Here is a 23,693-nt window from a genome sequence, read left to right on the forward strand (position 1 = left end):
TTCTTAGTAGCAAAACTCCAAAATAGAAAGGAAATTAAATTTAAAGTGTAAGGGCATCTTCCTTGTCTCTTCACATGGATGCTGTGACTAAGCTAAGTTTTAGCTTGGTAAATCTCCAAAGCCTGCCCTTTTCCACTCATATCACTTTCTTCCAAGACTTCTTTCTGTATCTGACATAACATTCTTAACCCCATCTTCTTGAAATATTTTGTTAGAACTTTTTCCCTTTGTGAAGTAGAATTACTGTATGAACATCTGTTTTGACTGGCGTGGGAACGTATCCTACCGCAATCAATTCAGCAGGGTTGGCTAACTTGAGGCATCAGGAAGGATTAGATCCAACATTTCCAGGCTGGATTTTGCCTGTCCCTGTCTCTCACAAGCCTTCCAGGCTGTGCACTTTTCCTGCTGCTGCAGAGAGCCCTTGTGCAGCCAGACACTGTGCCTGAGTCTTGGTCCTGCTCAAGCCCGGCCACCGAGCTCTGTTTGCCTTCAGGCAAATGCACTCCAGCAGCCTGCAAGAGAAGGGTTAAATAAGCAGCAGTCACAAATAATCAGTGCTGTTTGTAACATCCCAGCTGTTAAAGGCTGTGTCTCTCTCACACGTGTGCACGCACTCAGGCATGCACACAAGCACAGTCTCACAGCCTCCCTAGGAGCTGCTCTTGCTTCCCTTCCACTTCTCCCCCCTTGGCCATCGAGCCTGGGCAGGGGGATGCCAGCATGAGGGGCTGTGTGAAGGAGATGGGGTGCACAGGGGTGGGAGACAACAGAAATAGAGAGAGGCAGCTGAGAGCATGTCAGAAAACAAAATGAACACCAAAGGGGAAAGGGATTAAGGGGGGAAAATTAATGAAGAAAATAAATTGTGGGGAGAAAGACTTTATAAAGGGAGTGGAAGCTATATTAGAACATGATAAGTAAAAAGATTCAGAAGCCAATCCATCAAAACTACCATTTAAGAAAAAGAGACTGAGGAGCCATTACTACAATTTGTCCTGCACCTAGGATGAAAACTGCCTCCTCTGAAGTCAGTGAGAGTTTAGCCACTGTTTTCAATCAGCCTAGGATGTTCCCCCTGTCTTTTATTTCCTTGCACAATCTGAGCAGATACTTGGGTAGTAGCAAATGCATCACAGTTGATTGACATAGCACATCCCTGGGAGGTGTTACCACTATTTGGGGAATTTAGGCTTGTCTTTCCCCTATTTTCACATATTTGGACTTCTCAAAAAAAAATCTACTTTAATTTCTGAGTTTTCAGACTTCCCAATAAATCTTTTAAAGTCCATGGCACAACACTGACAATTCTTGTCTGCAATAGCCTAAGTGCAAGCAGCACTTCAACCAAGTGTTTTTTCCTGGATAAGGAGACTACTTCTGCAGAGACAGAAGGGGTTTTCCAAGGTGACCGCTGCTTTGTTTGCAATGACTGAGACCTTCCTAACACTGGCATTGGAAATTAACCATTTTATTAATGTAAAATAACAAGGATTTTTCTTCTGCTCATCTCCACTGAAAAAGATTAAAGTTAGCTCATCTGTGTTGAAACCTTGCATGTTTTTTGGGGCCAGACTGCAGGAAAAATCTGAGCAGATGCAGGACAGAAGACTCAGCATTTACAGATTTATAAAATTCTCTGTATGGTTAATACCCATGCTGATTATACAGCAATTTGGAGATCCAAATCACTTTACAAGTATTAACTACTTCATACAATGCCCCTGAGAGGTATTTAGGTAGAGCTAAGCAAGAATTATTATCTCTATAGAACTGACAGGGAGACTGTGACAGAGATGTGGCTTGTTTGAAGCCACACGGCAAGTCAGCTGCAAAGTCAGGATTAGCACTTGGGTCTTTCACTCCCAGGTGCCATGTTCAAGTCACTAGACTGTGTTGCCCCTGAAGATTAATAAGGATTAATGGGCAAAGCAGAGGAGAAAGAACAATGTATGCCAAGAATATAATAATAAAACTCCAGGGTGAAAAATTAATACTGAGGTGTTGAAAGGCCTCAGAGAAATCATGAAATCCAGAAGGAGTTTTACAGTTTCTTAAAAGATGTGGCTCTGATGATAACCAACTCCAAAATGGGAAGAAAGGAAGACCCTTTTAAGTCTTACAGTCTGTAAATCTTAAATAAATATGAACCAGACTGTGAAAATCACATTCATACATTTATATTGCAAATTTACAGAGAAACACTCAAGCTGCAGTTTACAAGTGATTTTAAATCCCTCAGAAATCCACGCTGGAAGGCAATCCTCAAACAAAGCCCCTAGGAGCAGTGAGGAGTACAGAATAATGCAGTGAGAGAAGGCATGTCAGGAATCACAATAAATTGCCTGACCTGATCTCCTCGGGCAACTTCTTGTGGCCACAAGATAGTCGTGGGCATTTAACCAGAGCAATTCTGTGGGTGCAAGAGGTTTCCATTACCCCTGTTCTCAGCCCTGATGAGCAGCTCTGCACACTTCAAGGAGAACACTGAAAACTGGAGAGGGTTTCAAGTCATGGGAGAAAGATGCATAACACACTGGGAGAACATGCCTTGGAGTGAAAGATACCCGCAGGATGAACTGAGCTTGTCTAGAGCAGGGCTGCTGGCTGATCACAGCTGGATCATAGCCCATAATAACCTGTGTGCAGGGAGAAGAGCTGGGAGGCTGCAGGGCAGCCCTGTCTCACAGGCACAGGTCTAACTTCCAGCACAAGAAGGTGTTTATAAACTCATCTTAGCACAGAAGGTGGAAAACTCTGCGTGTGGCTCACAATAAGAGAATTATCCAGAAGTTTTCCTCTGTGTCCACAACAGCACCCAGGTTTGAAGCAGGAAAAAACCCACTCTGTGGAGCCCCATCACCCAAATTGTGGCATGCAATCAGGTTGTGCCCTTCACAAAAATTTCTTCCTGGCTTCACTAGCTTAAGAATAAACTGCATTTAAGCTAAAAGCAAACAAAACCTTTGGAAATGAGAACAGAATCAACATGGAAGACATGTGAAGAGTGAAATGTGAAAGAAGACAGATATAAAAGTGTTTTTCCTGGTTTGGTTCCCAAATGGCAGTATATAGTAATGACATCTTTCCTTAACCCTGGCTTGGAAAAAGTGTGTCTACAGCTCATTAACTGCAGTCCAATACAGGGTGACATCCAGCACTCTGGGTGGTTGCTAATATGAGAGCTGCTGATTTAGAGCATAGATGGTTCACTGCACAGTTCCAGGGCAGCACCTACCACCCAAGGAAGACAAACAAGATGGTCTGGAAGCTGTGCAATTTACTCATGCACAGGCAGAATGTATTGCTTCACTGTCACCAAAGAAATGGTTCAAATTCTCACCACGTGTACACCTGTGCTATCTCAGGGAAGTCTCTGGTGTAGCTCGTGTAACTCCATACAATCACTGCAACTGAGCTCTCTCACAAAAACAACAGTTAATCCACAGGACAGGCAAGATGGAAAGCAAAATGCCTGAATCTGCCAACAGCCAATTTATTGGCTTTTATTTGCCAAAGGTTGCTGTGGGTGAGGTATAGCAAAATGCATCTACAGTCAGCCCGTAGTGCCTCCAAGACAGTCTCCCAAGCCCAGCAGAACATACTTCAGTAGTTTTCATTTGTTTCTTATCCAAAAATGCCTGTGAGCACAGCAGTTTATGAAGCAATCCTTTTGCAAGAAATTAAAAAAGAGGGATTTCTGGGGAACACTCTTAACACTCCTGTATCTCCATCTCAATAGCTGTATTCAACCCGTTCTGCTCACTGCTCAGTCCCAATTACAATGAGCTAGCTCACTGCTCAGTCCCAATTACAATAAAAGTATTTAATTTCCTCTCTGATTTCCCTTCAACAACAGATTGCAACTTGTCACACTTCAAGCTAATTTTGGTAGCTCATTTAACACACACTGAAACCTGAATATGTTCCCAAGCTCTGGCTCTTTGCAATAAAGGATGGAGAAAGGAGATGAAATCTCTGGATTTCAGAGGAGGTTAAGAACCCAACCATGATTACTGCTGGCTGAAAACTTGTTTTGTCCCAATAGTCTTGGGGTGCAGCTTCCATGAATGATTAATAGACTATAGACAGATCAATGAAACTGCCCTAAATGTATCTGAACCAACTCAGCTGGGGATCAAAGTCTAACCAGCCACTGTCCTGTAATTTGCAATTCTTGATGTAGTGAAACAGCATAATTCATACTCATTTACTGTGGCTGGTTTCTCTATCTCAAGTCTCTATCTAAGACACCTGAGTGATTGGTTTTTTTTCCCTTCCCTGCTTCCTACTCACATTTAAGTTACTATGTAGTGAGTTGGCCTCCAACATTTGTGTTCATATTGAGGAGAATCTTCCTCCATTTAGTAACCCACTGATTCCAAGAACTGAAAATTCAAGACTATGTTCCTTGCTAGTGAACACATTCTACCACTTATCAAGAGAATATTAAGCTTCCCATAAAGCACTTTTTAGTGCTAAGTCTTGGAGATATTTAAGTTCTGTCAGCAATATCAAAATTATTTCTTATCCCCAATTTCTATAGTAACTTACTTCCAGGAATAATAAAGACTGTAGAACATATTCTCAGATTTCTTGATGGATGATGAGTTGGCCTCAGTAAAGTTGCTAACGATGTAAAATAAAATGCAAATTAAATAGCACAATCAAAATGTAGCTATTAAAAAAATAGTCATGCAGGCATTATATGATCCTAAGTACCACCCCTTTGCTTACATTGTTAAATAGATAATACTAGCATATTAGAAACATAATAAATCACAAAAAACTGTTTCTATAGCTGTGAGTTCCTCAAACTATGGGTCATAACACTCCATGAGGATTTCTGAATGAGTTTGAATGGGATCACAAACTGTTAACAAGAAGTGAGGGCAGATATTTCCCCCTAAATTGAGCAGCTCAGTCCTGTGGCAAGGAGGGGAACAGGAGAGCAGACTGTAATTAGTGACTGCAAGTATTTATACTTGCTAGGGAACTGCTAACTACCTTTAATTACAACAGCTCACTTTCTCCAGGAGAGGGGAGCAATATAGGCTAGAATTAAAATTGCTGGATAGTTGCTAACTGCCTTTCATTGCAGGCAATAGATCTGTTTCTCCAGGGAGGAAGAATAAACTTGTGACTGGATCTTATTCCCCCCATCATTTAGAAATGGGGCCATTACCAACTCAGGGGGTCACACAAATATGCCGTCCAACACAGTTGTATTTCCAGCCTGTGTAAGAAAGAAATCAATAGTCTCATTTAGAGAATGTGTGACCACCAGACGAAGACTGAGGTGCCCCATGCAATCTGCATTGCACCTCGGTGAAGAAGGATGTTTATTAAAGGAGTTAAAATGAGAGGGTAATTGAAAAAGTAGAATGATCTCACTGAAACACACTTGTACATTTCTTTTTATGTCCCTGCCTGTCATCTGAACCACTTTCTTGTCCAGAAGTGATCACCTTTTCAAAGCTTTCAGCAACTGAATGCTTCAAGATGGAAACTGAAGACTGGCACTTGAGGCTGCAGTTCCACACCGTGGCTCAGTTAGCACACCACATGGGTCAAGACAAGGGACCTCTCCTCCTCCCTCCTGAGGGCAGCTTTCCTCAAGCCTGGATGAGAAATTATCCAGCACTTCCTCTACTCCAAATTAGGGATTTTAGGGAAATGCAACAGTGATATGACCCCCACTTCCCATATTAGGGGCTTTTAGCATCCTCAAAGTTCATGCTTTCTTTCTTGCGGTCTCTTCAATATCCATGAGGCCTGTGGCTGCAGAGCAGCCTGTCTCCTTCAATGCCTTCTGGCTAAACCATGTACCTTTCTCCAGAAGTGCTCCTCAGCTCCAGAAGGGAGTGGAAGCAATGTCAGGTGGAAGTGACCTTGCTGGTGGACATGATCTTGTGTCAGCAGCAAAGGTCTCCACTCCTCCCCCAATGCTGTTCAGATTCTCACACTGCACCCTGTGATGTGACACCCTCTCCCTGGGGAAGCAGCTCAGAAAAGGGATCTAGGTTACAAATAACATAGGGGGAATCAGGAGGAAAAAAAAAATGAAGGAAAATTGTTATTTTTGGACTGGATCAGTTTTCTGACCTGTTGTATTGCACAACCACATGAGCACCTCTGGTGGCCTGAGCCAAGAGTGGGAAACATGAGATGTGTCTCGAACAGCACTGCCATGTAGTGCCTGTGTGAGATGGAAAGACTGGCCCTGGCTGACATGGGGAGGAAAAGAAGAGGTGACCTGAATGCTGTTTGAACATCTTGGCCATGGAAAATGGCTCAGACAGTGAGAGAAGCTCCTGAGTTTTGCAGACAAAGATACAACACAGTGCAGGCCTCAGCACCAAAGCTGGGCAACTTGAAATTCAAAATGATCATAGCCTTCTGCTAGTGGGAGTGACTAGGCATGGGAGCAGAGGAACTCATGTGGGCCCTGGGTGTTTAAAAAGAGTTTAAGCTATAAGTCATTGTTAAACCTAAGGTTTGGGTAGCCTCTGAACTTGACCTTGCAAGAATGTGTGACATTGTCCTACCAAACCCCTTGCAGAGGAGAGAGGAATAATGATGCCAGCCCGTGGGACTGGGGAGTGTGGCTGCACTCTTTAAAGCCTGTAGCCAGTGGCATGGATAGTTTTGAATACAAGAGCATGGAAATAATATGACCTCCTGGAAACAGTGAAAAATAACCAGACTTGCCATGTTATTTTCCTAGCATTAAAACCACTATGTTCATGCCATGAGAAAACTCCCACTGAGCTGCTGAGAGCTTCCAAGCCCTTCCCACAGGTTGTCTGCCCATTGCAGAAAGACAACACTAAGGAAAAACCCTCCTGTGAGCCATGCCACTGTCTTCTGACAAACTGGTGGGTGATACACATCAAACTACATCTCCCCAGAAACTCAGCAGGCACAAGTTATTTCAGAAAGTCCCAAGAGAAGAAATCCTGCTTCCAGAATGAAGTGGAAACTCTTCCTACTCCTGTCAGATCTTCAGGGATCTATGCAAGGGATCTTTTCACACTTTTCTGTGAAATACAATGTAATTGCATGCACAAGTCAGGTTTTCTCAAGTTTTTATTTGCAATTTGTCAGCATCATTTTTGCCAAGCTAGAAGGGTTACATCCATACTCTCTGGTGCTGAGCAGGATACCTATAAATCATCTAACTTGTTTTGAAATAGGGATCGGCCCCCAGCAGGCTGATAAGACCCGAAGAACAGTTTCAAGATGTATTTACTGGTAACTGCAATGATAAAATAAACTTTTCTTTCCCTGCCCCTTGACAGTCTGTACTGCTTAGCTCTGTGTCCCTTCTGTGCCATGTGAGGAACAGCCTGGACAGGTGCAGCTGGGGATAGGACACTCTGGGCATGTCCAAGTGGAATGGAGTCTTTAAGGCAGGTTTTCAAAACATCATGGATTTCATCTTTGCTTAGCAGCTGGTTACTGTGCCAAAGCCATGAATCACCACTTGAAGTGATTGAAGGAGGGGGAAAAATAATATTAGTAAAGTGGCAAACTAGCTCAGGGATAGGCTTTGTAGTCCTATTAAACTTGAGAGGCTACAATTTCTATTCCCAGACCTAGTGCTTAACACAAGAACAAGAACCATGTTTCCCCATCCAAAGAGTTGTACTGGGCAAAATCTGAAGAGCAAACCAGGAAAAGGTCAATCCTGTACTGTGTAGGCAAATGTTGCCAGCAGATTAATATGGCAGTGTTCATGAGAAGTCTGCAGCAGCTCTGGCAAGCTTCGCAAAATTTATAATTCATCACAGAGGAACCAAATATGTGATGTTTGTTTCTGTGGAAGAATGGGAGGAGACTAATGGTAAAGGAGAAGGAGTGGGAGTGTGGAAGCGGGGAGAGGGCAAAGCAGAAAACCGAGCCCTGGAGAGTTTTCAGGGACCTACAGAAAAATATTGTCTAAATAGATAGTTCAGACCTCAAATACTGTGCGGTGCTTTGACAATCTTCTGGGTTTTGGCATTTTAAACAAAGTGTTCTTACATTTACTAGGCTGGAATGTCCATTTGACTATAGACTCTCTGCTACTCTGCTCGTACTTTAACATTTTGGACATGTGACAAAAATGTGTGTAACGCATTTTTTAAAGTGTTGATTGTGCTCGTAATTTTCAAGTCAGAATATAAAATAAACATCTCTGCCCTTTCTTCCAGCAGGCAGCACAGAGATCTGCTCTCCGCGTTCTATCTGACAGGTACATTTTGTCATTTTTATGAACTATAAATTGCTTTATGAAACGTTGAGCCCTATTTATTGTGGCATATAACTCATAATCGGATTTTGTCCCCAAAGTATCTGTGAACTGGGATGTTAAACATTTTGCATGCTTGGATTTGTCATGCATGTGTAGAGTTTATTACTGCAAAAATCACAGTCTTGTTGTATTTCATACAGCGTATGCAGAATCCCTTGTTGTGATACCAAACGAGAGATAAGAAACTTACTGGAGAAGGCATGAATGATGCAGTAAATTCTAAGCTTTAGAGTTTGCTGAGATATATCTGAGCTCATTTCTCAGCAATAAGTACTTCATTTATTCCGAGATGTTCTCTTTTGACTTTTTCCAAATCCTTTCCTTGAGAATTACTCTTCCTTTGATGAGATTCTCTGTATGTTTTATGCACAAAAACAATGCCCTTTTTTACCCCTTAAGTTTTAAGAGATTGGTATTTTGGAGGAATTTAATTAATTTTTTCACTTCTTCTGGAATTGCAGCAGTGCTCCAGGCAGATAAGCAGGGGACCAAATCCTTAGTGTTCAGGTTTTACTCAGCTCTTTTTCAAGCAAAAAAATCCATTAAGTTCAATGGGAAACTTGCCTGAGTGAGGAATTCAGGATTTGGGCCATAGTAAATGTTATAGTTGGGCTGTAGGTCTGCACAGGTTATTTACCTTAAATGACTTTTATGAAAGAGGATTGATTGAAATATAAGGTAGCTTTCTAAGACAGTCCTGATTTCTTTTCCAGTTTTGGGAAAGGGGGTAGGGAAGGGGGAGGAGACACTGTACATTTTAGTGCCTGTGAAAAAGAACTAGCAGATTTACATTTTTCCACAAATGAGGTACTGTGTCATGCAGGCTGACACAGAGTAAATTTCCCCATGTCTTGTTGGCAGCCCCCTCTGCTCCGTCTGGCCCCCAGCCCCCCGCCTCCCTGGGAATAAGTGGTAATTGACTCTGGAAGCCAGCTCAGGCCAGGATTTCTCCAGAGCAGAGCCTGTCACTTAGGCTGAATTATATGTTGTGCATGGATGAATAACATTTCTCTCTGCTTGGAGGGTAAGACTGCCAAAATTATTGACCTTCCCTCCCCAGGTTTACAAACACCATTTTGTTTAGAATTTTTTGCCCTGCTTTAAGGAAAAAAAAAATCCAGAGTAAAATGTATAGGATGTGGGTGAAATTACTGGCACAGTTATAGGGCTCAGAAGTATTTGCTGTAACTGGAATGAATGCAGAAAGAAAGTGGAGTTGGAGTCAGCATTATGCCCCTCTCCCTGGAGGTGTGCAAGCTCACGGCCGAGGCAAAGCAGATTTTGCACTTGGTGGGGACAATACTGTGACCAAAGGAAATGTGGGGATTTTTTTCACAGCATTCTCCCCCTGGGCTGCATGTGGAACATTCCTGCAGGAGTGGTCCTGGAGGTAATTAACAAACCCCAAATCCCACAGTTTGATTTCTGTCTCCCCAGAAAGAAAAGTGGTGGTCATGGATAGATGTTCCCTACCTCATCAAAGGTGGCAAGGTGGCTGGGTGCAGGCTGCCTTTATCCACAGAGCAGAAGGGCCTCAGTATTATATAGACATTACGGCTCAGATTTAGGATTTATGATCAAATATTTCCCTGTCTGGCCCTAAAAGCATGCTCAGGGACTACAGCTTTTCCAATCAGCTCTGCAAAAATTTGGCTGCCAGAGTACCCTCCTTCCCCCGATTCTGGAGGGGGTGCTGGGAAGGCTGGGGGTGCACCCTGGGGGCTTGCCTCCCTGCCACCCATGACCTCACTGCAGCGAGCAAATGGGAGGGCAGGGGGCCAAAATCCCCCACTGTGACAGCAGTTTCTGTCTCTTCTTGGCTAGAGCAAGGATGCCTGTGATACTGCTGCTCATTAGTTGTGTCCCAGCAGCAACCCAGAGCTCCCAGCCACACACCAGCACTTCCCAGCAACAAGGGAGATGGCAGCTTGCTATGAAGCTTTCAGGAATTTTGCCCTTTTTTAGAAAAATATTCTCCAGAAGTTCCTCTTGCAGTTCCTGCTGTCAGGTAACAGCTAAACTAAAAGATGAGGAAAAAAACCTAAACAAACATAAAAGAGTTTTTAAATCTAGCCATTGATTTCTGTAGTGTATCACACTCAGTCTTGTTTTCAGAATGACACGGTAACCCCCAGCCAATTTATGTGCAAACACAAAGATTAGTGACCCAGAAGCTTGACTGAAACAGCTTTTCTGCTTCCAGAAGACAGGTTGCTCTGCACATGCACTGACTATTTTGTCAGCAAAGATGCACTGGCCCCATTAGCTTTTCATTCTCTCATGAAAAGCCCTCGGTGTTTATTCAGCACAGCTTGGTTTTAATTTTATTGTGCTCTTCAGTAAAGTGGTCAAACTATACAGATTACTCACTTTCTGGGACAGAGAAGAGCAAGAACTTAACTCATACACCTTAATGATATAGAGCTGGCATATTTTCAATTGTCTTCTGTATCCACTGCCTGAATAACTTTCGAGTGAAGAAAAATGCCTGTAACTAAAATATCCAGTGTGTTCTGTTGTTATTTAACAGTAAGCAGTGTGGTTAAGCCAGGTCTTAAACTCGCTTAATCCCACTGAGCTAAATAGATTTTATTATTGACTCCCATGGTTCCAGAACTCTGACCTTAAGGCTGAAGTTAAAAGCTAATTTTTTTTGCAGTCTGTTCCACTAACCCAGAAGCACTTGCTTGCTGGATACATTTGCAATGGAGAACGTCCAGCTGTAAATTACAGCTGTTTGCAATCCTACCCAAACACAACACTCATTATTATTCTTTTGTTCTTTTTAGGCTGAAAAGCCCACCATGAGGGAGACTGTACAGTACTTAATCCACACATTAAATTTACTCACAGCTCATATTCATGTGCAAGATAAGATTTTCCATGAAGTAAAGATTTACAGTGGTCCTAGGGCACTTTTATTCCCCTGGCTGTTTTTAATTCTCTGTACTGGAGTGCAGGCCAAGTGGATCTGCTGAAGAGTTTTGAACACTTAGAGGAAAGGTCCTTTGCCGAGCACTTGGGTGGTACCTGGGAGATGTGCTGACTTCACAGCCACGATCTGCTCTCCTTTCTGTGTGGTTGTATTGGAGGAGGCAGGCAAAACCCACCAGCTCTGCCCATACAAACCTCAGAGCAGGCAGGTAAGGTACAGGCAGAGCTGAGCCCAGTCCTCTCAGCAGCCATATGGCTGTGCTGGCAGGCCTGCCATTCCCAGCTGATAAGCCCTGTAGAGAGTCCAGCTCAATAGCTTGCTCTCAGCACCTCAGTGATACAAACGTGTTGTCCAGACCTGAACTGTGAAGCACGAGTTATGATAAACCTTTTAGATCTGCCACCTCTTGCTGTTGACAGAGCAGGAGTCTCAGCACTAGCATGCATATGGCAGTGGGGACAAGCCCCATTCATGATGGCTGGTGAGCCATACAGCCTGTCTTGACCTTCAGTCTGGGCAGGAGGGATAGCACTTACACTTCCATGTAACCATGCTTCTTCTGTCCATGTCTGATCACGGTTAGGACACCAAAATGTGAGCTGTACCGGACATGAGCTGTTTTACCCTAATGGGACTGGCCAGTAGCACACAGGATCCTGAAGGGCAAACGAATTTCCCCCTTTCCCCATGGGAGAAGTGAAGAGTTTGGGCAGCTGAGAAGCATTGGAGCCTCACATCTGTGGGGGAGAGACATTTGGAAGCAGAGATGCTGCTGCACTGCCTCTCATGGCTGCGTCCATGCATTTAGCACTCAGGTGCAAGAAAAATCAAAAAGTTTGTCCCTGGACAACCCAGTCCCTTGCCCTGATATTGTAAGCAGATACAGAATTGATGATTAGTCCAGCAGGATGTGCAGCACACCTCATCTTCAGACAAAGCTGCATTGAGATACACTATTTGTGCTAGGAGGCCTGGGGAGGCACTGCCTGTGAAATATTAAAGCAACAATAGGAGGCCATTTAGATTTTTTAATAGATCACTTAAGGCAGACAAGGCAGCTGTCCAAGCAGCCTTAAAACTTTTTGTGAAAAGAGACAAAGTTTTCTTGTTGTCAGGTATCTGCTTGAGCTGTGATTATGCAAAGCAGTTAAACTTGTGATGCCCTAAAGTAAGTAAAGAGTCCAGTGACAGCTAGCAAAAACACTCATGTGCTTCATGTCACTCACATACTTCATGTTTGTGTTGGAATGATGTTTTTGATAACATCGCCTTTCACACCAGGAGAGCTCTCCACAGGAGAAGCTACATGGTCAGCTTATCAGTGTGTGACTCAGCTAGCTGGCTGGCCAGAAAAGCTTCATGTGGCAGCATTGTGCAATCAGTGACACTGAGGGGAAGCCTTGGCTTGGGACAGCTGATCTGGGACCCGGCAGAGAGGGACGGAACTGAGATCACAGGCTCCACAGGAGTCAAAGATGTTGGCCAGAGAAAAGCGTACACGCACGGTGCTCGCTGCCACAGAGGCAGGCATGCAGCTCTCAGCATTAGCACATTGCTTAACTTTCTGGATTATCTTTGGGAGGAAAAAGAGAATACCTTTGAGGGAATATATGGATTTATCAATTATGTCCTGCATGGCTGTATGGCTTATGCTGTTTGGAAATGCTGGTGTCTCACATTTACACCCTCCCTGGTCCCTGCCCCAATATCGGGTAGCAAAGGGCAGCTGCTCCTTAAAATGGCCTGGAGTTTCTCAGTCTTGCTAGTTACAGAATGTGAAGGTGGAAGAGTAATGGCACATATTGTATATAGGATAGGTTTTCCAGTACTGGAGAATGTTGTGAATTAGTGAAAAGGGGCTTTAGAAGAAGAGCCTGTGTAGACATCTTGGAGTGAAAAGAAATAGCTATCTCTGTAAAATTGCCTCTGTTTAATGTGTGAGCAAGACCTGTAGCACTCACCTTTTTGCTTCTGGATGTTTTCTTACACCTTGACAATTGCTGATGTATATTTAGAAATGTTCTACCATAGCTCCAAAGATGTGATGTGGATGTATTGTTGCGTGAGAAGGTGGAGCAGAGCTGTCCTAGGGATCTGTAACAACTTTGAGCCCTACTAAATACTGGAATTCATTTGATGCTTAAAGACAGAAAAAGAAAAGTTAAGATGTGTTTTTCTCTTCAAGGAAGTGATAGTGTTTTGCTATGATGATAGCCAAAGATTTCCCATCTCCCTCTGCTCAATCTCATGCATTTGCTCTCCAAAGATATCTGGGGGAAATCAGTCATTTCTAGTTCCCAGAAACATCTGCATTTTGAAAAATATTAATCTGCTAGAAGAAAGATCTGACTAGTAACTTCTCACATATTTGACTTCCTTGGTCTTTTAAGAAACAGTGTGAGGATAATTACAGCATGAATGTGGAAGGTAAAAAGGCAAGGTGTAGGTCTGTGGTCTTTCATATATTAGTGAAGAGAAAACAGGTCCCGTTGCTGGCTGGCAGCATGAAGAATATGCAAAGTGCTATTGGGAAGAAGAGTGTATATGTGTGCAGCATATGAAGTGCCTCAGCATATGATTAACCTCACTGGGTATGTAGTAAATAGTAGATAACTGTGATCAAAAAAGTATTCATGTGATTTATCAAACTGAGCAACTGTGCATTTTGCAGTGAAGCAGGAGGTCAATCCTGAAATCTAGGGCAAGTAGAGCAATAGGAAATTGCAGGGACTAAGAAGTTAATCATACTGTTGGACTGCTTCCATCTGGTTTTGAAAGACGGAGTCAGTACAGTGCTAGCGAGGACGCTTCACGGCAACAGATCAGGAATTAATTTTTTCAGCAAATCTTCAGCTATCATTTGTGGTAACACAGGCTTATAAAAATGTAATTTAATTTCTTTGGAATAAATCAAATAGGACAAGAAGTGTGAGAGTGTTTTTTCAATGTGTGTATCTGAGGCAAAAAATAAAAAGTGTGAGTATTAGAACAGCAACAATTCAAGAGGAAACAAACATTAACAATATAAAACCTGGAAGGCATATATGGCCATCCAGTTAAATTGTGCACATAATTTTCTTTGAAAAATCAGTTCGCAGTTGGGAAACTTCTACATTTTTATGACCCTTGGAGGCATAATCTGTCTAACCTGTCTGTCCATCTTCATAAATGTGGATCAAAGGAGCAGTGACCTAATGTTTTGTGGAATTGATGTTCTGAACACTGCTTAGATATATCCTGAGTGCTCAACTATAGGCAACAAGTTTGTTAATAAATTCTGTTTTCCTTATTATTGATACTACATATGATATTGCCCAGTGAACATCTGGGCAATAAAAGTCCCCGTAGGCAATGAACATGTTGTAAAACAAAAGGGATTTTAACCCTGATAATAATTCTGGTAGCTAAAACTTGCTTTCTTCAAACAGGTAAGAGGACAGTTAGCTGATAACATTATGCCTTTCTTACTTCAGCAGTGGGATAAGAGAACAGAAAGCCCTATACTAGGAGTAATATGTTGTGCTATTTTTAGTGCCAGGCTGCAAAAAGTGAAATGTTATAAATAAATTTGTATCTGTTTCTTGGCAGTTTGATGAAAGAGAGCTCAGGTTTACACAGCACCAAAAGCAGGAAATCGGCAGCCGCTCTGTTCACACAAATCACCACTTTCATTACCACTTCCTTTTAAGAAAAGGTGAAAATTCATAGCGAGCAGCAACACCTCATCCTGGTCCAGTTACATGAGTTTGGAATTTTGACTCCTGTGTGCTCGTGGATCGCATCCTAGCTGTAGCTCGGGGAGTCTCCAGAGCAGGTGCAGCAATGCAAAGGAGAAATCTCAGTTCCCTTTGAATGAGGCAGCAGTCCATGCAGCAGATGGAAGGAGATCCCTCCTTCAAGCTTTAATGGTTCGGTGATCAGCCAGGCACAACAGGGCTTTCTGGCACCAGCGCCATGGATGATGACATGCTTGCTCCAGTCAGTTTTTCCTGCCTTCCTGAAAAGATAGTTTAGAAATCTTAGTTAAATTTCTGAGTTTGCCTTATCTCACTTCCATTCTCTGTCTGTAGTTTTTAATTTTAGATTCAAGAGCACTTTCTCCTTGCTCTTGCTTTTGTTCTGACCCTGGCAACAATGGAGGCAGAAAGGAGAGGGGAGACTGGCTTGCTCAGGAGAGAACAGTCAGGTTCTGCAGGAGGCCTGTCCCATGAAAAAGACATGCTTGTGCTCAGGATGGGCAAGGGATTTCTCAGAACAGGGTCTTCATGAGGCCCCAGTGGGAACAACACCGTGCCACAAGTCTGTGCTTTGGCTGGCCCTTTGTTCTCTGAGGGATGAAGAGAATACTACACAGATGCAGAACTCTGTCCATTTTCTTTGCAGGCAAAAAAGCAATAGGATGAGTTAGTACAAAGAATGAGGTACCCTGTGATTTCTCCATGGGGATTAGTTGTGGCTGATCAGGTCTGAAATGCTCCTGGAAGGTGTCACATTGTTGTGATCTGAGATACTTTGCTGCCCTATGCAGTCCCATCCAGATGTCTTCTCCGTTTTTTCATGACTGCCTCAGTTTTGATGTAGGTTGCAGGAAAATTTTTATTCTTTCCTCTCTCTTGAAAAAGTATTGGATTTAATCTACCACTGAGGAATGGTTCATACTGTTCTAGGTTTCTTGCATTTCAGTGAAAGGAAATGTGTGATCTTTGAACAGCCTGGCTTTTCTCCCAAAGAAAAACAGGAGCATTTGCAAAATTAAACAAAATTCTATGGTGGAACAGCTTTTTACCACAGCTATTTCACATATGCTGGTGGGAAGGTACAGAAGCAGTCCAGTAGGGCACCACTGCCTCCCCCAACACCCTCACTGGCAACCTGATGAGCAGGGAAAGTATTCAGGCTCTGGAACCATTGAAGCTTTTTTGATGTAAACTGAGATCCAAAAATCTCAAATGGCTCATTTTCAAAAGTTACAAGGTTGGTTTTTATTTGCTCACTCAACATTTCCAGGGAGTCTGTCTGGTGACATTTTCTTTACAAATTACCAGACCAAACACTTTCTGCTTTATTTTTCATTATTATTGCTTTCTTTTGAGGTTCTGTTTCATGGGTAAATTCAAAATTGGAGGGCTTTGTTCCAAACTGGAATGGCATGAAATTTCAAATTCCTTCTCCAAATGGAAGACCTTCCTTTTCTCAAGGACTGTATTTATAGTAGGCTGCCCTTTTTGCAGTCAGAGAGGAGCCAGATCATATTATGACTGTTTGCTCTAATGCTTTTATCTGAGAAGAAAAATTAGGCCTGGATTGAAACTGGGTGTAAAAAGCCTATGTTCAGACATTACATTTTTATAACCTGAAAATATTATCATTTTGAAAGGCAGAAATAAATAGAAATTGCTAAAATTAAATTAGGTATTTTTCTATGTATGATTTAAACATGACACATGCTATCTTTAATATGGTCTACAATCTTCTACCATTTTAGCCAAAAAGAAAGTTGTTTATTTTAAAGGTAGGTAATTTATGTCCTACAAAATATACTTTGCATTGCAGTGTATCTTCTGTGTTAGATTGTTATCAAGATTTTAAAAGGTTTTTTCATCTTGACTCAGGCACAGAGTCTGTGTTAGATTGTTATCAAGATTTTAAAAGGTTCTTTCATTCTTGACTCAGGCACAGAAGTCTTTTTCAGGCTGAGACACTGCCTCTCACCCACATATTCACACAGAAGAGAATAGGCCCTTCTCCGTGAAAATTTAGAAGACAAATAATTCACAAGTATCTCTCACCTATCACTTACTGGCACAATCAAACATAACTGCTCTAAATGAATGGTTTGTCAAATAAAATTAAAAACAACAACAAAAACAACCAAAAAAACCCAACAACAACAACAACAAAACACAAAAACCAGGGGAATGGGGTTAAAGAATCCCCTGATTCTGATTTAACAGATAAAAATACCTCCTCAAAAAATCATAAAGACCTGCCAAGTAAATGTATTGCTTTGCAATGGTCCTTTAAGACACTTTAATATGCTTTTTTGAGGCTCTGCTGTGGCCCTGGTGTCATGCATACCCAGGGAGGTTTGTGTTGTTTCATGCCCAGGAAGATGATGCCTGCTGGTGGAGAAGGTTCTGGTTAGGGGACAGCTAGACCCTGCTTCCCAGCAGCCCTAAGGGACTTGGTTTGCCATTTCCATCTTCCTTCTCTTCTTTCCTACACTGCCTTTAGAGGGAGAAGAGGAAAACCAGACTTTCAGCCTCTGTCACATGCACCTTCCCCTACATGGCCTCAGATCTCCATAATTTTGGCTGTTTCCCAAGGCAACCTTGTCCCAGAGCTTCTCTGTGTGCCCATCATGGACCCTTGCTGTGTTTCTTGCTCAGGCTGCCCTTTCCCCATTCCTCAAAACCACCATGACCTCCCAGGGGTGCCTGGAACCTCCCCTGGAGCCCCCAGCAGTCTCCCCCAGCCGCCCCAGTCCCAGGGCCGCGCAGGAGCCGAGCCCCCTGCTCTGCAGTGTCACCAGCGACGCCCAGTGCAGGGTACCCAAGCATCACCCACTGCTGAAAGCTTCACGTGGCCCCCACCATTGGAGGGGGACAGTGGAGAAACAGCTGCAGAGAGGAGCAGCCCTGTTTTGCCTTGTTGGCAGCCCCAGGGACACCAGCAGCCTCCTTTGGCCGAGCCAGGGTGGGGCACAGCCCGGGGGGCTGGCACTGCCACCCGCCCAGCCAGGGCTGTCCTCACTGTCACCCCCGGCGGGACAGCCATGCCATCGGCTGGACAGGGGGGCTCTGCCTGCACCTCGAGCCCTTGCATTCAACTCCCCGCAGTAACCATCACTTCCCTGCTAGTAATGCCCTCAAATACTGACTTCCTGAAGCCACTTCTCTTAAGGTCTTGACGTCCCTTTTTCTAAAACTTAATAGGCTTGATACTGACCATGCGGAGTTAGAGTGGGTTTGTAAATATTTGTATCTTCAGTATTATTTCTTTGATAGCAAACACTAGGACAATAATTCCCACATTAAAAAGGCTCTTGGGAAGGGTTTAGGAACTCTGGTCAGGCAAAAATAGTTGCCTGAAGGAAGAGGAAAAACCTTGGAGAATTACCAGACTCTTTTTTTAAATTTTGAGACAAATGGACTTTTCAAACTTTGCCCTGAAAAGAGATCTGGTCATGACCTACTATAAATCTCATACGGCCATTTAAAACCTCACAGTGCTCTGGTTAAACAGCATTGCACCAGACAAAACCTCCAGGGCATGGGGACATTGCTGCGGTTTTTCCCTTTCAAGCTTGTATATTGTCCCCATAACATATTGCCAATGTTCACAGGACCAAATGAGACTGTGGCCTTTCTTTAATGTACTCAGAGCTCTTGTGTCGAGAGCCTGTGAGGTCAACAGGAAAACATGGAATGAAATCTCAGCTGAATATTGGTCTTTCCCAGGCTTCCTGGCAATTTCCAACTTCTCACTCTTTTGTTTTCACTTAATAAGATAGAGCTTGTCCTGTGCTCAATTAAAAAAAAAAAAAAAAAGTTGTGAAAGAGCTAAGACTCAGAAAATGAGCAATTTTATAAAAGCCTGGCAGATTCCTAGTCTGCTGAACCCAATATGAAGCACACTCATTTTTCCAGTTTGAAACTTTTTGGTGCAAAAACCCCTAGTGCAAATATCTCCCATGGGACTTGTGGGAAGAGTGCCAGTGTATAGAAAAATAAGAGTGCTGGTATTCTGACATGAACGCTGTAGCCTACATTTTTTGAAATAATGGTGTTGAAAAGTGGAGCTCTGAGAAGAACCTAATTTGGGGCTTCTCCAGCTTTCAGATCACCCTCAGTTTTCCTACTTCTCCTTCTGCTAGAGGGACTCACAGCACAGCACCTCTCTCTGTTAAAGATGAAGAGGAAAGCAACTACTGCAACATCATTTATGCAAACCCAGAGAACAGTCTGAGAAGACAGCAAAAGCTAAACACTCCTTTGAGATTATCACTCTCTAATTGATAGAGATGTGCTGGTTCAGATGTACTGCTGTTTCAACTTCTCTTTTTACACCGTTTTTGATATTAGCATATCATGTGCTTGTCAAGTGCATCCAAATTTTAACTTCAGATTGCTGATGTTTTATGAGTATTATATAAAAGTGTACATATATATATTTCCTAAATTATTGTAAAGGATTTAATGTTGATGAAAAGCAGCAGGTTGACACCTGATTATCCAGGATTTTTTCCCTTGTGTTGGAAGTACACTGGCCCCCTCCTGGAGCCTTGAATTATCCCCACACATATTCTTTATGTGTGCAGACAAAGGGCACCATTGAAGCAGATGAGTGCCTCAGCATTTGATGTCATTAGCTAATCTGAGCCAACACCACATTGGTTTCTAAGAAATGTATTGTATTATTTTCTTCCATTTGGTCAAAATGCAGCATTAGCCACTTAACAAAAGCCATGACAAATTTCTGTCATTGACTACTGTATGTTGCTGTCCTCTGCCTTTGTAAAGTCTCACAGATTGGATGGACTGGTAATTATGACAGAGTTGCCCTACCCAAATCATTAGGGCTGTTTTTATGACCAAAATCTGGTATCGCTGTGGAGCAGCAGTAAATTGTGGATCTGGTTTGAATTGTTCATGTGTCAGTCATTTACCACTCCAGCTTTTTAAATATATTACAGCAAACTCTGAAAACACTCTCTGATTAAATGAGGGAATGCATGGCAAATTCCCACTGTCCCACATGGAGAAGACATACTCTTCTCCACAATGCACTCCTTGTCTGCTTTGGAGTCAAGCTGCACAGGGATATCATGCACCAGTGTTCATCTGCTGAACTGGGAGAACTGGTAACTGCAAACTCTCTAACTGTATGGACCTGCCAGTCACTCCTCTTGTTAATGAACAGCTGCAAGGGTGCAACTTGGGTAGTCTGTCCAGTACAAAAAGGGACATCATAGAAAGAAGGTAAAATCTGGAAGGGGAAAAGATAAGCCTCTGTTAAGAGATTCTTCACTACTTTTTATTAAGGCCATACCATACCTGAAAGAACAGATTTTCTGACACTGTTTACAGTTTGTCATGGGCTGCAGTTTGGTTGAGTCAAGGCCTAGCTTCTGAGAATATTTGGGGTGTTCAAATATACTTTCTGCACTTGTGCTGAAAAGAATAATTACTCTCAAAAGTTGCACTTCTTTTTTTCCAGAAGTGACATTTAATTCATGTGGCCGTGATGACTCTAAAATTACCAGTATGTGTCCAAAGCTAAGCCATGACAAGGGTTTGCTTAGTTAGGAAGTAATTGCACTAGGTTTGTCTTGCAGCTGGTAAATAGCTTGTTAAAGGCAATAGTGCAACCCTGAGATTTTCTATGTTTAATTTCCTACTTAGACATATTTTAATATCTTTGCTTTAATGTTGATATGGTCTTGTCAGGGTTATTTATTTGGTTGCAGGCCCACATGCATGGCAATTACGTTATTTAAATTACATACCTCTTCAGTTGACATGACTCCTGTTACAATTGAAATGAATAAACCGGGCCTGTATACTAAAAATAAGCAAACAAATGTAAAACATATCACCATATTAGCAGAACCACAACACACTGATTAACGGTGGACAGCAGAGTCATCAAATCAAGGTCACAATCAAGATCTGAACCAATGAATCAGAGCTCTGAGTTTTCAAACAGACACATTCCATGAAGGAGGTAAACAGCTTTACATTATAAGCTTGACATGAGCTGGAACTACATTCAGTTAGTTTCACATCAGGAAAAGCTGAAGAGAAAACAGTTCATATTTCAACCAAGCTCCTCACAAATGTTCAAGTCAACACAAGCACTGTCATATAGTTATCATGTATGATTATTCTTCTGCTCTTGTCTCTTGGCCATCAAACTCAAGTGAGTGGTCACTCTGAAAATCACATGCTCTTGCAGCTTTTAAATTATTGATGTAACATTTATGAAAATATTTCTTGCGTAATTACTAGGTAAGGACTATGAATAACTTCTGGAATAATTCACCAGCAGAAAATTATGGATCTAAGAATCTGGCATTTGCTGCTAGGCCGGCAAGCAATTAATATGTGCCTTTTCGATTTTTTCCCTTTTTGGCCAAACGGCTATACATCTATGTGAAATAAAGTGGGATCCTTCCCTTAAAGGAAAAGAAAGTGCTCAGCCTCATCCTTTCTTCCTAAGGATTTTTATTTCACATGGGTTCTGGCTGCCAGGAAACACAGCAGAAGCTTTGGCCAGGATAATGACAGACTTTAAAACTGACATCTCCTGCTTGGTGATCATCTCCTGCTTTAAGCAAGAGGTGGCAATGCTTCTCACAGATCCATGCTTTTTCCTGCTTACTCCACTGCACAGATGGAGCCTGGTTTCCTGGATGTGGTCAGTACAGCCTGGTGCCTGGCTGTAGATCACTGCTGAATATACCCATGGCCCCACAGGCAGGAACAACAGGCTGAGGTGTGACACAGCAGCCTCCTGCATGGTGTGTGTTCCAGCAAGTAATGATGACCTTTTCCTGCAGGGAAAGCACTTAAAACCTACACTCAGCAGGTGCCACCTCCTCAGGACAAGCTAATAACCTTAGAGTCACATAGTGTCTCCATGTCTTTCTAATAATAATCACTTCTTTACCCTAAATTAGGAAGCTAATATGAATCAGTTCACAGCTTGCCCTGATGACTTTTAATCTAAGACCACAGCTGGCCTTTGCGCTTTTCATCAGATGAATTCCAATAATCATTAAACAAAGTTTTCTCAGTTCTGCTTTAGGTCTGGCCCAACATATCTTCCAGACCTTACTCCTGTGCAACACTGGTAAAATCCTGCCATCCTGTAAAATCAGTGATGGCAACATGAATAATTAGTTGCTGTACTTATACAGCATCAGACTTACAGTTATTTTCCAGTTGTCTATACTGCTTTTCTTTGTATCTAGTCTACCCCTGGAGAGTACAGAGAAGTCTGCAAAGTTTTAGTCCATGAGATCATCCTGGTAATTTCTTACTGCAGGCACTGTCTGTCTAACTTTAGTTCCCTATGTTAAATAATTGTGATATTGTTTCTTTAAAACCCTTGACAACAAAAATTACAACAACCATAAATAATCCATAGACATATGGAATTGTTTTGAGAAAGAAAGCAAATTGCTGAGACTCCTTAAAAATGGAAATCTACCAAGGAAACCCCAGCAGCCTCTTTGACAGTCTGCTCTAAAAATTTTCACTTGCTTTGATGTTGTTTGTAATTTATGCTCCTCAGAGGCTTTTAGATGAAGGAAATCATCTGTTTTAATAATGTGAAACCTTCTTCTGGCTACTTGAGATGGGAATTCCTGCCCTGTTTCCTGTGCCTCTCTGTCATGGCCAAAAGGGGAAGGAGAGCTTAAAAATTGTAGGGCTGTTAGTGATCAGAGCTGTGGCATCACCTACCATTTCAAAATGTCTACCCAAATATTACTTACCTCTCACTGCTGAAGCAACATATTAAGGAAACCTGTCTTTTTAAGCTCATTCTCCTCTGTGGTGTTATTTCACTGTATTAGTAATTCATAACGATAGGTTATGTGGTAACAAGTATAGGACAAAAGCAATTATTGAAATGGTCCCTTTAATTCAAAATTATTTTAATTACTAGTGATACCTGTCCTTTTTTTTTTCCTCATTTCTGTGCTAAGTCTCTTCATGATTCAAAAATTGCCACTGGGCTATCACCTCTGGTAATTGCCATTCTCTGAGCTGAGCGAACAAAGGAAAAATTAAACTGGAGTGTGTCAGGCAAGGAGAATAGGAAATATATGTTCCTGCAGGAAAGCTACTCTCCTCCTAATTACCCTGCAATTGCCAGGTTCAAAATGTAATTTATGAGCAGCATAGATAGAATGGCCACATTAGTCCATTATTTCATGATGATCTTTTCTACTCCTGATTTCAGAAAGAAGGGATTTTGTAGCTGTCAGTGCATTGGCATTGTCAGCAGCTGCTCTGGGCAATGATGCTAGACAACTGCACTGGAGAGATACTCCCAAAAAAATGTAAAGCAGTCTCCTAACAGCACATTTTTCTAGAAGAGAGGTGCTGTAAACTACAGCTCAATAAATAAAGCTTAATCTGATGGGCTGCCTCAGACACTGCTGGTCACATTCAGAAACAGATCCAGAAATGTTCGAAGAAGTTTTCCAGCTTGTGGCTGCTGCTGTTGCATGTTTCACTTAGTGTAAAATACACCAAATGCAGCAAATGAACCTCATAAACACCCCCTGAGTCCATTTTACTCTATCAAGTATGGAGCAGCCTGCAAAAGGATGGAGTAGGGGGTGAAGCTGTGAACATGTGATAGGCAGCTGACATGTTTCAGCTGTAGGTTTGGTGCCTGAGGCCAACTCTACGTTTCAGTCTAGCTGGGGCAGTGACTTACTCGTCATCT

General features: G+C 42.4%; 1 protein-coding gene across 4 annotated transcripts in view; it reads left to right on the plus strand.

Moving 5' to 3' along the window:
* Positions 1-23,693, plus strand: part of AFF3 (AF4/FMR2 family member 3) — a 323,532-nt gene that overhangs the window by 234,798 nt on the left and 65,041 nt on the right. For 3 of the 4 annotated variants that reach the window (XM_039714376.1, XM_039714378.1, XM_039714379.1), the window contains exon 9: positions 8,196-8,236. In XM_039714376.1, the coding sequence (XP_039570310.1) occupies positions 8,196-8,236 (41 nt within the window). The remainder of the gene's footprint in view (positions 1-8,195; positions 8,237-23,693) is intronic. The other variant, XM_039714377.1, reaches the window with a different exon arrangement.

Source organism: Passer montanus, unplaced genomic scaffold (genome assembly GCF_014805655.1).
Source record: "Passer montanus isolate IOZ18808 unplaced genomic scaffold, ASM1480565v1 scaffold3, whole genome shotgun sequence".
Classification (NCBI taxonomy): domain Eukaryota; kingdom Metazoa; phylum Chordata; class Aves; order Passeriformes; family Passeridae; genus Passer; species Passer montanus.